At 51.9% G+C, this 14,043-nt stretch overlaps 1 protein-coding gene across 5 annotated transcripts in view; it reads right to left on the bottom strand.

Annotated features, from left to right (window-relative positions):
• Window positions 1-14,043, bottom strand: part of RPH3AL (rabphilin 3A like (without C2 domains)) — a 141,099-nt gene that overhangs the window by 80,595 nt on the left and 46,461 nt on the right. For 4 of the 5 annotated variants that reach the window (XM_059380349.1, XM_059380348.1, XM_059380351.1 and 1 more), the window contains 3 exons: window positions 7,860-7,972; window positions 2,736-2,879; window positions 218-347 (listed from right to left, as the gene is read on the bottom strand). In XM_059380349.1, coding sequence (XP_059236332.1) covers window positions 218-347; window positions 2,736-2,879; window positions 7,860-7,936 — 351 coding nt within the window. In that variant the 5' untranslated portion in view covers window positions 7,937-7,972. The remainder of the gene's footprint in view (window positions 1-217; window positions 348-2,735; window positions 2,880-7,859; window positions 7,973-14,043) is intronic. The other variant, XM_059380352.1, reaches the window with a different exon arrangement.

Genomic DNA, 14,043 nt, shown 5'->3' with positions numbered 1-14,043 from the left:
AGACCCAGAGGTCCACTCCCCAGAGTTGGTCCTAGAAGTCAGACCATTCAACCATAGGTTCTAACTCTTCTTGCCAAGAAGGACAGGATATCAGGACAGGCGTGTGCACGCATCTGCACACAAGGACACACACTGACACGTACAACATACACTCCTAGAAGCCAGGGTGCAGAGTCACAGAGCAGATCCAGATTGGGAAGCCAGAGCAGGGTCTTACCTTCCTGCAGTCTTTGCAGAACACTGATGAGCTGCCCAAGAAGCCTAGCACCTCCCCACAGAGCAGACACTGGGAAAGGCCATTCCCCATCACGTTCCGCCTCATGGTCTCCAGCCGCTCCACCAGCCGTCTGCAGCACAGAACAGAGTCAGATGGATGTGTTTCCCGTTCCCAACCTGACCGAGTATGGCTGCCATAGGGCCCCAGCACTATACCAGGGCTCATGTGCTGTACCCTCACCTGGGATACTGTTCCCTGCCCCACCCTTTTTCCAGGCTACCTTCTAATCATTCATTTGCTCACCAACTATTAATTGAGTACCTACAATGTGCCACGCCCTGGGGATATTGTAGCAAACAAGCCAGAGACAGACATGCTCTCACAGAACAATAAAGAGAAAGCCCATAAAAAGTCAACAAGCAAACTGACTTCAGACGGGGGTGGGGAGGTGCTATGAAATCAAGTAAGTGTGTAGGGAGAAGACTGAGGGGGAGCATGTCTGGTGGTGATCAGTGAAGGCCTCTGTGAGAACATGTGAACTGAGAGCTAAAGAATGACAAGGCAAAACCAGGCGAAAAGCAGGGCAGGGTGGGGGGCACTCCAGGTAGAGGGAAGAGCGTTGGGCGGGGGGGGGGGGGGGTGTGGCAAAGACAAAGGCCTTGGCATATGAGAATTGCCAGGAGCCCAGCGTGGCCATTCCCTTGTGAGCCTGCGGGAGCCTGGGATAAAAGGAGGCTGGAGGGGTGAGAAGGGGGCAGGTTACATGGGTTTTGTAGGACACAAAATAGAGTTTGGATTATTTTCTAAGATCAACATGAAGCCACTGAAGAATTTTAAGTAGAGGAGGGATTTGATTTAAGGGACATTTGAATTTTTTTTTAATTCTTTAAAATTCTTATTTATTTATTCATTTATGTAAGTAATTTCTACATCTGACGTGTGGCTCAAACTTAGTATCACAAGATCAAGAGTCGCAGGTTCTTCTAACTGAGTCAACCAGGTGCCCCCCGAGTGGCAGTTTTCAAAGCTCACTCCTAGAAATCCAGGACTACGACAAGGGAGTGCAGGTGAGGAAGCCAGCAGGAGATGCTGGGAGGCCCAGGGAAGGGGCACTGAGGCAGCATTCATGGAAATGGAGTACAGGAGGTCAGAGAGAGAGAGGAGACCTGGGATGATGTAGATGTTTTGGTTTGAGCAAGTGGCTGAATGAAGAAAGAAAAAGAGCTTCCCTTTGAATCTCTGATGCCGGGTGTCCAGGAGCCAGCCCTGAACCATGCTAAGCCTAGGACAGAGGCCTCTCCTCAGGGTCCCACGGCCCCTCAGCCCACCATGACCCCTTCTTTTCATGGCAACACTACAACCCTCACAAAAGTAGTGGCCACTTCTGTTTTGTTGGCCACTGTATCTCCAGTCCCCAGTGGACACACAGGGAAAGTTCTTAAATGAAGGAACAAGGACAGAGTGCAGGTATGTTATCTCAACCTCCCAGAGAGGAGGATGAATTTCCCCCCTTTTAAAGATAAGAAGACTGAGGCTGAGAGATGTAAAGTCACTTCCCACCAGCGTTACATAGTTCCTAAGAGGCAGAGCCCAGTGCCCAAGACCTAGGCCCCCTCTCCCTATACTTTCCCCTGAGGTGATCAGGAGAGAATATACCGCCTTGGTGGTTCAGTTGGTTAGGCGTCTGCCTTTGGCTCGGGTCATGATTCCAGGGGCCTGGGATTGAGCCCTGCATTGGGCTCTGTGCTCAGCAAGAAGCCTGTTTCTCCCTCTTCCTGCTACTCCCCCTGCTTGTGCTCTTTCTCTTTCTCTCACTCACTGACAAAATAAATAAATAGATTCTTAAAAAAAAACAAAACTGCATTTCTACACTGTCTGACTTTTTAAATGATCACATATTTTAACAAAAAAGATGAACAGAACAAGGAGATCAGAATCAAATTAATGCTCAATGCCATGCACCGTATTTGTTTTCCTACTTGTGTTTTTCCGTGTCTTTCCAATTTTCTAGGAGGTATGAACTGCTTTCTCAACTCAACAAATGAAAAGAGACACCACCAAACTGTCTGAAGGCTGGACAGAGGTCAGCTCTGGACGCTGGAGGCCAGGAGAGCTTAGAACAAGCTGGAGAGCATCTTCTCTTGGAGTCCTTGTTGGGGCAGGATGATCCAGGTTCAACTTCCCCTTAAATCCCTCCTCTGGCTTGACCAGAGCAGACCCTCACGTGTATGGAGCTGAAGAGCTCCAAATGCATTTCACCATGCTCATTCATTCCCGCACAGCCGAGGGCCCACGCAGGAGCCACATTCCACTTCTTACAGAGGAGAATACTGAGACTTTGTGGGGCTGGGTGATACATCTACACCCCAGGGGTGTTCGGGCAAAGCAGACTCCCTCCCAGGGCTGCATGCCAGCACTAGGACCCAGGGTGCCACTCTCAGCCCACGGATCTGACACTAAATGACTTTGCTTCCTCTCAAGCATTCTGTTCCTGCCCTAGCTCAGAAGCACTCCTTACCCGATTCTCTGCTGCTCCATGACGTCCAGCCGCTCTGCCCTCTGGATGACCTGCAAGATGGCCTCCACCTCAGCAGGGCTGAGGCACTGGCTCTTCCTCTGCTTCTCTGTCTGGTAGGTGTGCACAGACCAGCCCGTCTGCAGCCTGGAGAGAGCACATGGCCGGCCCTGATGCCACCGCAGGGCAGACTCAGGCAGTCCCTCCATATCACAAAGCCCTCCCACCGCCAAGAACTGTCTGGGGACAGCCCAAGTGCTATATGTGCAGAAGAGGGGTTTGGGGAACAGGGCAGATGCTTCAGATGCTGGCTCTGACGCCTGCCAGCCACTAGACCCCACAATGACGGCAGGGCTACCTTAGCACCGTGGGTATGACCCACTGGACAGACAGAGAAGGCCACTGCCACAGCACAGGGGGCTGCGAGGGAAGAGTGCAGAAGATCAGCAAGACTGAGATCTGGGGGCACCTGGGTGGCTCAGACAGTGAAGCCTCTGCCTTCGGCTCAGGTCGTGATCCCAGGGTCCTGGGATGGAGTACTGTATCAATCTCCCTGCTCAATGGGGAGCCTGCTTCTCCCTCTCCCTGGGCTCCTCTCCCCCCTTTGTCCTCTCTCTCTCTCTCATTTAAATAAATAAAATCTTAAAAAAAAAAAAAAAAAAAAAAAGACTGAGCTCTGTGGCATCTAAGTGAATGGATAAGAATGGTAATTAGATCAAAAATGAACCCTGAATGTAAAAGGAGGTGCACGTAGCAGTTTGGAAACGAGAGGATTTGAGGGCAGGAGGGCGGCGCTGCCGCACAGAAGGAGAGCCAGCGAGGGCGGGCGGCGACAGACAGCAGTGCAGAGTAGAAGGACGCACGCCCTTCCGGTCTTTCTCGAGGGAATGGAGTGGCAGCCACAGACCAAGCCCCAAATCTCTGCCCAGGGTCCCAGCCTGTCCGAGACATTCTGTGCCAGGTGCTAGGAACACGGAGGTGGGCAAGAGAGCAAAGTGACCGCCCCGAAGAATGACAACAGGCTTGGGGACACAAGACAACCCATCATTGACACCAATATTTACTTAATGCAAAACGAGAAGAGCTATTCGTTTGTGAGCTGTTCACTGGGCTCCTCTGCGAGGCCAGGCTGGGGAGGTGTTGGGGACAGGCTGCTGGGGGGGGGGGGGTACATGCAGGTGGACATTAGGAGGCTGTATAAATCAGGGAACTAACCCGATCAGAGGTAAGGTTCTAGAAGGGCCTCCCTAAAGAAATGACAGCAAGCAAGAGTTTCTGATGCAGGACACAGGGCAGGAGGGTGAGGATGTGGATGCCTTCTTGATGGTTCCCTGACACGGACGGACACTGGTGGTCTTAATTCACTGCCCTGTCCGGGCTACTGCAGCTAACGGTTCTTGTAACTATCCATGCGGTGCACATCAGGAGAGCTAAAGAACATGTCCTTCCTCTGCAAGTCCAGCAAGCCCGTTAAGGGGAAGGGAAGGGTTCAGATCGGTGTCCACCGGATGGTCTTAACTTTAACTCAGTCCCTTCCCAACCATGAGAATGTGGGCAGCTGCTCATCCCGGATTTCCTGATCTGTCCCTTTATGGGATGTCACGCAGAGTAAATGGGGCAGGGTATACAAAGTGCTCTGCACACAGCAAATGCCCAACTGCTTCATCCTGATGATGACTAGCATTCTCACGGGCAGAACCATCAGGAATGGCTAGACCAAAGACGCAGTGCTCCTACAGGATTTTGCAGGATGAAAGGTGCTTCCCCAGAGAAAGAAGGTGATGGTGCTCAGGCAGGAAAGCCACACGTGCAAAGGTGCAAAGACGTAAAGTAAGGTGCCGTACCAAGGGTCTCCAGACTTCTAGACTGCCTATGTCTCCAAGTGAAAAAGAAGTACTGCCCAGAGCAACACTTTTGGAAGAGGTCCTCACAGGGCCAGGGGAAGTGAACAGCGGGAAAGGGGCAGGGCCGGTAGACAGAGGAAGGAAGGCCAGTCCTTAGAGTGAGCAGGGGCACAGGCCCACCTTTCTTCTGTGTATCAAGTAGACTCAAGGGGTTTAGGCCTTGAAAAGAAACACTTGGCCACCCCCAGCTGCAGGTTTTCTCTACCTGAGCATTTCTGGGATTCAGGTAATCAGGGATTGGCCAGGACACCCTCCGGGTGTGAGTCCCTGGGCCAGTGAAGGAGAACTGGAGAACAGGATCTCCAAGCCACCCCACAGGGAAAAGGCAGGTCCGGGAACACAGAAATGGGAGGGCACAGCACCAGCACCGTCATCTGCCCTGCAGGGTGCCACTCCTACCCAGTTAGCTCTGGGCCTGGCGCTAGCCCCAGGCATGGCATACCTCCTCACACCAGACCCTCCTGTTATCCTATAAGGCTGGCCTCCCCTTCTCTCGGCAGAGTAAGGAGGCTGAGAGCGATTAGTCCAGGGCCCGTGACTGCTGAAAGCCCGGCCAGGCTTCTCTGGGGCATCTTCTTGGCCTCCTTTTCTGCCTCCATCTGGTCACTGACCAAGCCCTGACAACCTGTCCCCTCAGACAAACTCCTGCCCTGGCCCACTGCCCCTATCTGGTCAGGTTGCAACTCCCACGATGGGCCTGGTTAACACGGAGCCTCTTGTTCCCCTGAATGCCCCCCACCCGATGCCACAAAGGTGGACTGCTTGTGGCTGCCGAATGCATCTGTGATTGTAAGCCCCAAGGAAGAGTCTTCAGTGGCCCCTGGCACCCGTCAGTAGGGTCCCCTGGTACGGAACCTTCACCCCTCCTCTGCCCTGGCCTCACACAGTGTGCTTTGGGCTGCATGCTGTCTTCTCCAGGCCTTTGCTCACGCTGTGCCCTCCACCTGCAGTGCCTGCCCACCTCCTAAATCCGCTTTCCACTGTGTCACTCTTATTCCTTTCTAAGACTTCTTTTAGGGACCGCCTGGGTGCTCAGTTGGTTGAGCATCCAACTTTTGGTCTCGGCACAGGTCATGATCCCATGGTCCTGGGATCAAGCAGCACATCAAGCTCTGTGCTCAGCGTAGATCTGCTTGAGATTCTCTCTTTCCCTCTTCCTCCTTCCAACATCCCACTCATGCCCTCACCCTCTAAAATAAATAAATAAATGAAATCTTTTTTTTTTTTTTTTTTTTTTTTAAAAAAAGGACTTGCTTCATATTCTGGGTGAAGATACCCTCCAAGATGGGCTGAGTCCATTCTCAGAATTCCCAGACAACCCAGGCATAGCTCCATCATGGAGCTTAAACATTATTTTAAGGCCAAGTAGGACCCTTTGTCCCCTCCTCTTGAATGTGAGTCTGGAGGACCAGCCCTATACCATCTGGCCCCTGCCTGCTTCCCCAACTTCCTTTCACCCCATTCATCACCTCTTTCTGCATTCAAGCCACACCGGCCTCCTGCCAGGCCCTCTACATGTCCTGTTCCTTCTACCTCAGGGCCTTTGCACATGCTGTTCTTTCTGCCTAGAAGCTCCTTCCCCCTATTTCCATCTAACACTTCCTGCTACTCCAGGACTCAACATAAACCACATTCTCAGGGAAGCCTCTCCAAATTCCCAGATTAAATTAGCACCTGCCTTCACCCCCACTGCCTGTTTCTGCTGTCCAAGTAGCTGTGCTGGGGTAATTCCATGTATATTGCTCCCCTCTCCCCACCAGGGTCTTAAGACAAAGAACCACATCAGTCCTGTTCACTGCTGTGCAGTCAGTGCCTGGCCCCTGGTAGGGGTTGAGAGGGTATCCTATAGTGCAGGGGGACAGACCTGAGCCGAAGCCAGGGAAGGCAAATTCCCCAGGCCTCCCAGAGGAACCTTCAGGGCACAGAACCCGGACGCAAGATCTGTAGTGTTCTCCTTTACAGAGCCTGGCATTACAAGGAGCCTGGCATTACAAGACGGCACACCCTGGGGAGGAGACAAAAGCATCTGCTCTACTAAAAAATGCTACAACAGCTTCTGGCTGCTGCTGAGGGCAAGACAAGGTCAGGGAGAACTGAAGGAAATGCCAGGGGGGTCATGAGGGGTCACACCAGGCCCCAGCTCCTTGTATCCTGCCAAGGAGGACACATCGTCATGCCCAGCATCAGGGCAGAGAGGGAGAGCGACTGGTTTCCTCCCTGGTCTCCCCCGCACGGGCTGCACAGGGGACTGAAAGGAGCCAAGCCATCCTGGAGAGAGGGACAAATTAACTGATGCACAGAGATGCCTGCCAATCACGGAGGACTCCACTCTTGGGCATTTTGGATTAATTTTTCTAGCCCTCTTTGATGTTTCAGCTCTGTCCCCCTGCAGGCCTATAACATCTAACTGCAAATTTCTTGAACTTGGTCCCCTATGGGAAATGTTGGCTCCCATAATTGGCATGGTTTGACAGATGAAGAGGAGTTCTTGGGGCTTATCAGACACCAGGGGCCTCCAAATCCCTGGATGGGGAGGGAAGCCTGGAAGGCGGGAGAGGTTTCTGGGAGGTTCTGGGTCTCTGGCCACAGTGGGGAGGTGGGTAGAGATGGCCTGACCTAACTGGGTCTGAGGGGTCACCAGGCTGAGGGATGACAGGGAAACTGGGAGCTGGAGGGGACAAACCAGAACCAGAGAGACCCTGACAGGGTACTGGAGGAAACTGGGGACGCTTCGAGGCTGGCTGTGTGTTGCAGCCCGGCGAGGTTCATTGCCCAGACTTCCTCTGCCCTCTCAGTGTGAGGCCCTCAGGTGAAGGGGCATCCAGGTATCAAAGGCTCCCCACTTCCAGGGGCTCAGGGACTGGAAGGCTCAGTGACAGGGGGATGTACACTCTCACCAGAGAAGGCAGATGAAGTGGTTTGATCCCCTTCAGCCTGCTGTAGGCCTGGGAGTCAGGGGGCCTGGGCGTGGGTCCCAAGGTCTGCCATTGGGCAAGGAGCCCGGCCTCCTTTTCCTCCTTGGAGAAATGAGGGTACATTCCAGTTAAAGGAATGAATGGCTGTTCAGTGCCAACCTTGGGGCCCGGAGTGTGGCAGGCATTAGACATGTACTTGTCCCCAAACTTCTCTTTCTGGGTCCCTGATATTGAATCTTGCCCCCAAAAGGAGGGAAGCAGAGAGAAGGAGAGAAGGGAAGGGCTGGCAGAGCCTTGGAGGTACTCACTTGGCTCGCAGGGCGAGCTGCCGATCATTGGGGCAAACCCACTGGTCATTCCCACTGCCGAAGATGGTGTCGGCCATGGCTCGGAGTGTCCAGGGCGGGGCAGGGAGTCACATCTGAAGGGAGAAGGGGGAACAACCAAGAGCATGCCATCAGCTGGGGTGCAGGTGGCAGCCAGGGATCGTCAGGCATCAAGCACTGGCACTTCCAGCATGTCCCTGTACCCGGCCGCCTGCAGATACCTGGCCATCAGAATCCTCTGGCTTCTGTTCCCTCAAAACTCATCGTTCAAAAGGATCATAATTTGGGGAGGGGAAACTAGGTAGCTCATGCAGCTAAGTGACCAGATTGGACAGGACTGGCAGGACATCCGGAGTTAGAAGCAGAAAGGGAAGGAAGAGGGAAAAGGGGAGGGCAAATGACTCCTGCCACTCCCAAGTACAGCCCCTACCGATGAAGCACAGTGCCAAGCAGGAGGGGCTGGGGCTGTGGGGCACACAGCTAGATGGCCCGGGGAAGCCGTATGCCACTCCCAAGCCTAGGGGACCCACCATGGCCACCCCAGGCCCACAGGCGCAGCTAAAGTTGGCCACTTTCACGGCTTCTGCTCCCCAACATGTTCTGCTGACCATCACAGTGCTCCCCAGGACAGGAAGGAGGGTGGGGAGCCAAAGCTAGGACGACAAGGAAGATGGCACCACTGGGAATCCAGCAGGGAGGCCACTCTGCTTCAGAACTTCCTGGGGCTTAATGTGCATGGTCTAGTCCAGCTGCCTTTCTCCTTGCCCCCGAGGCTATGACCAGCTCTTTGATGATCTAGCATAAGGGTACTGAGCATGTATGCTGAACGGAGTGTGTGTGTATGAGTGTGTGTGTGTGTGTGTGTGTGTGTGTGTGTTGGGTGGAGAGAATGGCAGCTGTAACTCAATCCCAGAGCAAAGATCAGGGGCTGCACTGAGTTATCCACACTGCCCTCTTCCAATCCCATCTAGACCAACAGATCTCAAACAGAGGAATCCTTCCTACTCTTAAAAACTACCGAGGCTGCTGAGGAGCCTGGGTGGCTCAGTCGGTTAAACGTCTGCCTTCAAGGGCTCAGGTCATGATCTCGGGGTCCTGGGATCCAGCCCCAGGTAGGACTCCCTGCTCAGTGGGGACCCTGCTTCTCCCTCTCCCTCTGCATGCCCCTCCCCCTGCTTGTGCTCTCTGTCAGATAAACAAATAAAATCTTTAAAAAGAAAAAAGCTTGTATATTCATAGCAGCATTATTCACAACAGCCCGAAAGTGGAACTAATTCAAATGTCCGCCCACTGATAAATGGAGATCATATGGAGTTATCCATACACAAAAGAATATTATTTGGCCATTAAAAGTGAAGTAGTGCTATAAGCTATAAAATGGCTGAATCCTGAGAACATTATGCTAAGTCTAAGAAGGTGGCACAAAAGGGGAGGCTGGGTGGCTCAGTCGCTTAAATGTCCGGCTCTTAATTTCAGCCCACGTCTTGATCTCAGGGTCATTAGTTCAAGCTCTGCATTGGACCCCACACTGGGCATAGAGCCTACTAAAAAAAAAAAAAAAAAAAAAAAAGCCAGTCACAAAAGACCACATGTTGTATTATTCCATTTACAAGAAATGTCCAGAACAGGCAAATCCACAGAGGCAGAAAGCAACCCTAATGGTTGTCAGGGGCTGGAGTGCGGGCGGAGGGAAGAAGGAATGAGTTTCTGCTAATGGGTTCAGGGTTTCTTTTTGGGGTCATGAAAATACTCTGCAATTAGGTCGTGGTGATGGTTGCACAACTTTGAGAATAAACTAAAACCAATGAATTGAATCCTTCTAGAATGTGAATTTTATGGTATATGAACTACATCTCATTAAATGGTCATAAAAAGTTTTTGAGAACACCAAATTATGTGGGCTGTATCTATTGATACCACATTAGAAATTAAAACTGAGAAAAAAATTAATTTAGATTCATCGAAAAACAATAAACCCATTAGGCATTCACATGTTTCATTTAGAAAGTTGCATTTTCAGAACAAAAACGAGTGAAAATAATGGCTTTGTTTTGCATTTTTAAAGATCTGTGTAATGTTTGGTCTAACAAAAGTTAGCTGGATGATATCTGATTTTTCGTTCAATCTTTTGTGATTCTGTGGTTTTGTTCCACGTGATGGACATCTAGACTCTCATAAACACGTACTACAGTTGGGAAAAGGAGAAGTATTTTAACAGTCTTTCCAAATATTCGTGGATATTTTTTTCTCGTGTACCAGGTTCAACAGATGGTAGCTTGTTAAAGATTTAGTGCTAATGTGGCATCTGAAACCATATTCATGAACTCTTCCTTTTCTGTACATTTGTGAGAGAATGGGATGGAGCATTTCATTATTATTATGAAAACAGTTCTGACTCTGTGAATTTCCTGAAAGGTGGTGAAGACACCCTCCCCAGATCCAGATATCATGGTTTGAGAGCTGCTGTTCCAGAGTAATGTCACCGATTCCTATGATGACCAGCAGGGGGCAGTGAGTTGGCTGTAGCTAACTGACCCACACAGAGACCAAGCCCATGACCCTGACTGCAGTGGTCTCTCTGTCCCATTTGGCACATCCAAGCACCTGCTCTCTCTCCACTGTGGGCCACCTTGGGAGAGAGCCCAATGCACATCCAGACCCTAAAAGACCCACCTGCAGAGACCCCATGGCCAGGCCCAGCACTAGGATGCCACCATAACCAAAGGCCTTCTCAAACCGAAAGTCTTGACCTTCCCCCAAATGAGGCTAACGTATGATCCAGGAAAACACAGATCACGACAAAAATGACACACTTATCAAACACCTGTAAACCAGCGTCCCACTTCTAGCCTTCAGTGCTCTGTGGTTTGTTTTGTTGCTTTTCAGAACTTGTTATCTTGGGAACAGCACAATCACACTGCCCCCAGGCTGTGAAAAGCATTACTCTGTTCCAAGTGAACGTGCAGACCACACTACAGTTCATTAGCCCTGTTTATTATTGTTTAAAAGAATACTCTAGGAGCTTCAAGAAATGGAAGTGATGGGGGTCCCCTTACCAGGAGAGAAGGTGCCGGGGTAAAGTGGGTGTCCCACTGGTCATTTGTGATCACCTCCCAGGTGCCACCGCTCCTGCAGGGGGCGCCATGTCCCAGGCCATGAGGGTCCTGAGCCTTCCTGCCTGTCCAGGGGCAGCGGGACATAGTGAGGAGGGGGTGGCCCCTCTGCTCTACCAGTCACCCCCACAGAAGCAGCGGCACACCAGTGGTGACCCCAGAGGGTTGGAGCAAGCCAGGGAACCTCAGGGTGGGAACTCCATCTTCTGCAGAACTTTTAAACCTAGAGTGTATGGAGTTGGGGGGGTTGTTGAGGAGAAAAAAGGGTCCTATGCTCTCAGGCTTAAACCTTCACCTCCTTTATGGTGAGGACAGGTGGGGACATCCATGAGAAGACAGCACAGATGGAAAGAAGATGCAGCAGTTTCACAAGCCGAAATCAATCTTTATGGAATGAACCCCTTTTTGTCCCCTTTGGGTCACTTCCTAGAGAGGCAAGATCCTTGGGGATCATGGGCAAGAAAACCCCTAGCTAACATTAATTTTTCCTCTGACCCATTTGAATTCTATTCCTCTTCTTCTCTTTTTAAAACTTTAGCTGAAACAACTCTGCAACCACCCACAGGCATTTCTGTTCTGTTCTTTCTAAATCTCATCACTATTTTTCTTGTTAGACAGAAGAGAAACAAGAGAGGTTAAGAGACTGAGGAAAGGTTACACAGCTAACAGCGCTGGTCTAATAACCCTTTGTTCCATAGTGATGTCTCTGCATGAGGTCACGCTCCACCGTAGGGCAGAGGGAAGGCTTTGGGGGCAATGAGGAGGGGAAAAGACTCAAGGACAGAAAAGACCTGAGAAAGTCTGGCTTTTATGCAAACTTACTGGAAGGCCAGGAACCAGTCAGTGATCTTCCCTGGGCCTGCGTTCTCTCATAGGTACCGAAGGGGCTGAGACAGACATGCTGGAGGGATCACCCTGAGCAATTCCGATAGGCAGGGAGGGAGGGACAGGTGGTAGTAGGGGCAGGGGGTTGGTGGACAGGAGACTGGTGGCTGCTCTAACCCGGGAGGTGGGAACTGAGCCCCACCCCAGCCTAGTCCCCCCTGGGGTGGGAGCAGAAAGGCATGCCCCTGTCCCCCAGCTTCAGGGAAGGCAAGCAGACAGATGTCACTTCCTGGGGTCTCAGGCTGTGAATGCTGGCTGGCAGGGTCCTCATCGATGCTAAGATCTGCTAAGATCACAGCTGAGCATGTCCACAGGGGTGGCTCCGGGAGAGAACTCGGGCTTCCACCCAGGCTGCCTCGAACATCTCATAAGGCGCAGCTGTCCTCTGCCCACACAGAGCAACCTCGGGACAGATGGGGACAGATGGAGAGAGAGGAAGGGCAGCTTGAGGAGCCACATTTTAGGAAACTGCCAATGGAGCCAGCTTAGGTTCTCCAAATCTCTTCAGTCTGAGCCGCCAGCTCCCTGACTCTCCAGCTGAACCCTCTTCATCCGGGGGCCCTTCTGCCGAGCTGTGTGCTCACCACCAACCAACACACACCTCCCAGGGCTCTGCTCCCCTCCAATGGGGGCTCCGGAAGGAGGGCCGGGGAGGGCCCCTTCCCAAGGCCCGTGTGCACTTCAGAGCTGGGTCCTTAAAGATTCCAAAGAGCAGGGCCCTGGGAGTTGAACATGGACTACACTCTTGTATGAACAAACTCCAATCAGTCCAGGTCAAAAAATCAGCTAAAGAGGGAACCAAACAGGGGCTTAGAGAAGGCAAGTAAAAAGACGGGAAACGCAAACCACACGTTCTCCAGGAGGAAAGAGGGACTGGGCCAAGGGCCTAGAGAGAAGCGAGGTGGGAGGGTCTGCGGAAAGGGCTGCGCAGAGCTCTGGCCTCCTCTGTAAGCAAGGGGATAACAGGCAGCCGGGGCCAGGTCTGTCTCTGAAGTCCGTCCGGCTGTGAGGGCAAAGAGCCCAAAGGAGACAGTAACCAGTGTGTGTGTGTGCACACTCATATGTGCATTCCACCGAGGAAGGAGACTGGTCCTGCAGGAGGCGGGCTCAGACCTGGGAACCCAGAGTCGCCCCACTCTACTGGCTCCCATATCCTCCCCCAGGGGCCCAGGAACTCTCCAGGGGCCTGTGTCCTCCCACCCCTCTCCATCCCTGGAGCCCAGCACAGGGTCAGCTACACAGCGGGGGCCCAGTGAATCTCTGTTCATTGGAACTGACTTCATCAGAGAGACAGGTGTTCCCAGACAAGGAGCGATGCAGATAACAAGCCAAGCGTGCCCAGAGCAGAGCTGGGCCAACCATGCTCTTCGACTTGCTCACTCACAAAATGGTCTGTTCCTCAGGATTCACCACAGGGTAGTCAGCCCTCCAAGAAGGCAGTGTGCCCAAAAGCTGGGACTCCGGGCCTGCGAGTGGGGCCTCCTTCCTGCAGAGCAAGACTCACTGAGCCCTTGGAGGCTATGCCCTCAGGGGCACATAGGCTCAAGGGACACCTTCACTCTGGGTACCAGGAACAGGGAAGTGGAAATGCCTGGTGATCATTTCCTGAGACAATTCTGTGGGGAAGGAGTTCATGAGCCTCAGGCAACTTTCTGAAGCAGATCTGTGAAAACAAACTTGGGCTTCCAGGGAGATTCAATTCTCCTCTCTCTAAGGTCCAAAGCCCCTCACCCTGGGCGTTAGTCACTGCAGACAAACCCTGCCATCACGGCCAGGCTGTCTCCACTGGGCACAGCAGGGTATCACAAGCAAAACCAGCTCACACTCACTCATTGTCCACCCCGCATGGAGACTCCTGACGTCTCAATGTAAGGACTCCCATTTTTTTCCCCCAGGTATTTCCGTAGAGCTTTCAAATAAAATTGGATTCTTGCCACACATCCTGCTTGGTGGTCTCTTATCACATTGTACTTTCCTACATTGTTAAAATTCCTCAAAAACATGGGTTTTAATCATTTGGTTTAGCATTCTGGATATATTTTATCACTGTTCTGTTTGTGATCCCATAGATCGCTTCCAATTTTGTTCTACTGTATTTATATTCAACAGCAAAATGGATCTCTGGGGGGTGAACCTCTGTGCCTATCTCTGATTGTTTTCTTAGGATA

The sequence above is a fragment of the Mustela nigripes genome, chromosome 16 (genome assembly GCF_022355385.1).
Source record: "Mustela nigripes isolate SB6536 chromosome 16, MUSNIG.SB6536, whole genome shotgun sequence".
Lineage (NCBI taxonomy): Eukaryota > Metazoa > Chordata > Mammalia > Carnivora > Mustelidae > Mustela > Mustela nigripes.
The sequence above is the reverse complement of the archived record's forward strand: the minus strand, read 5'-3'. Positions and strand labels throughout refer to the sequence as shown.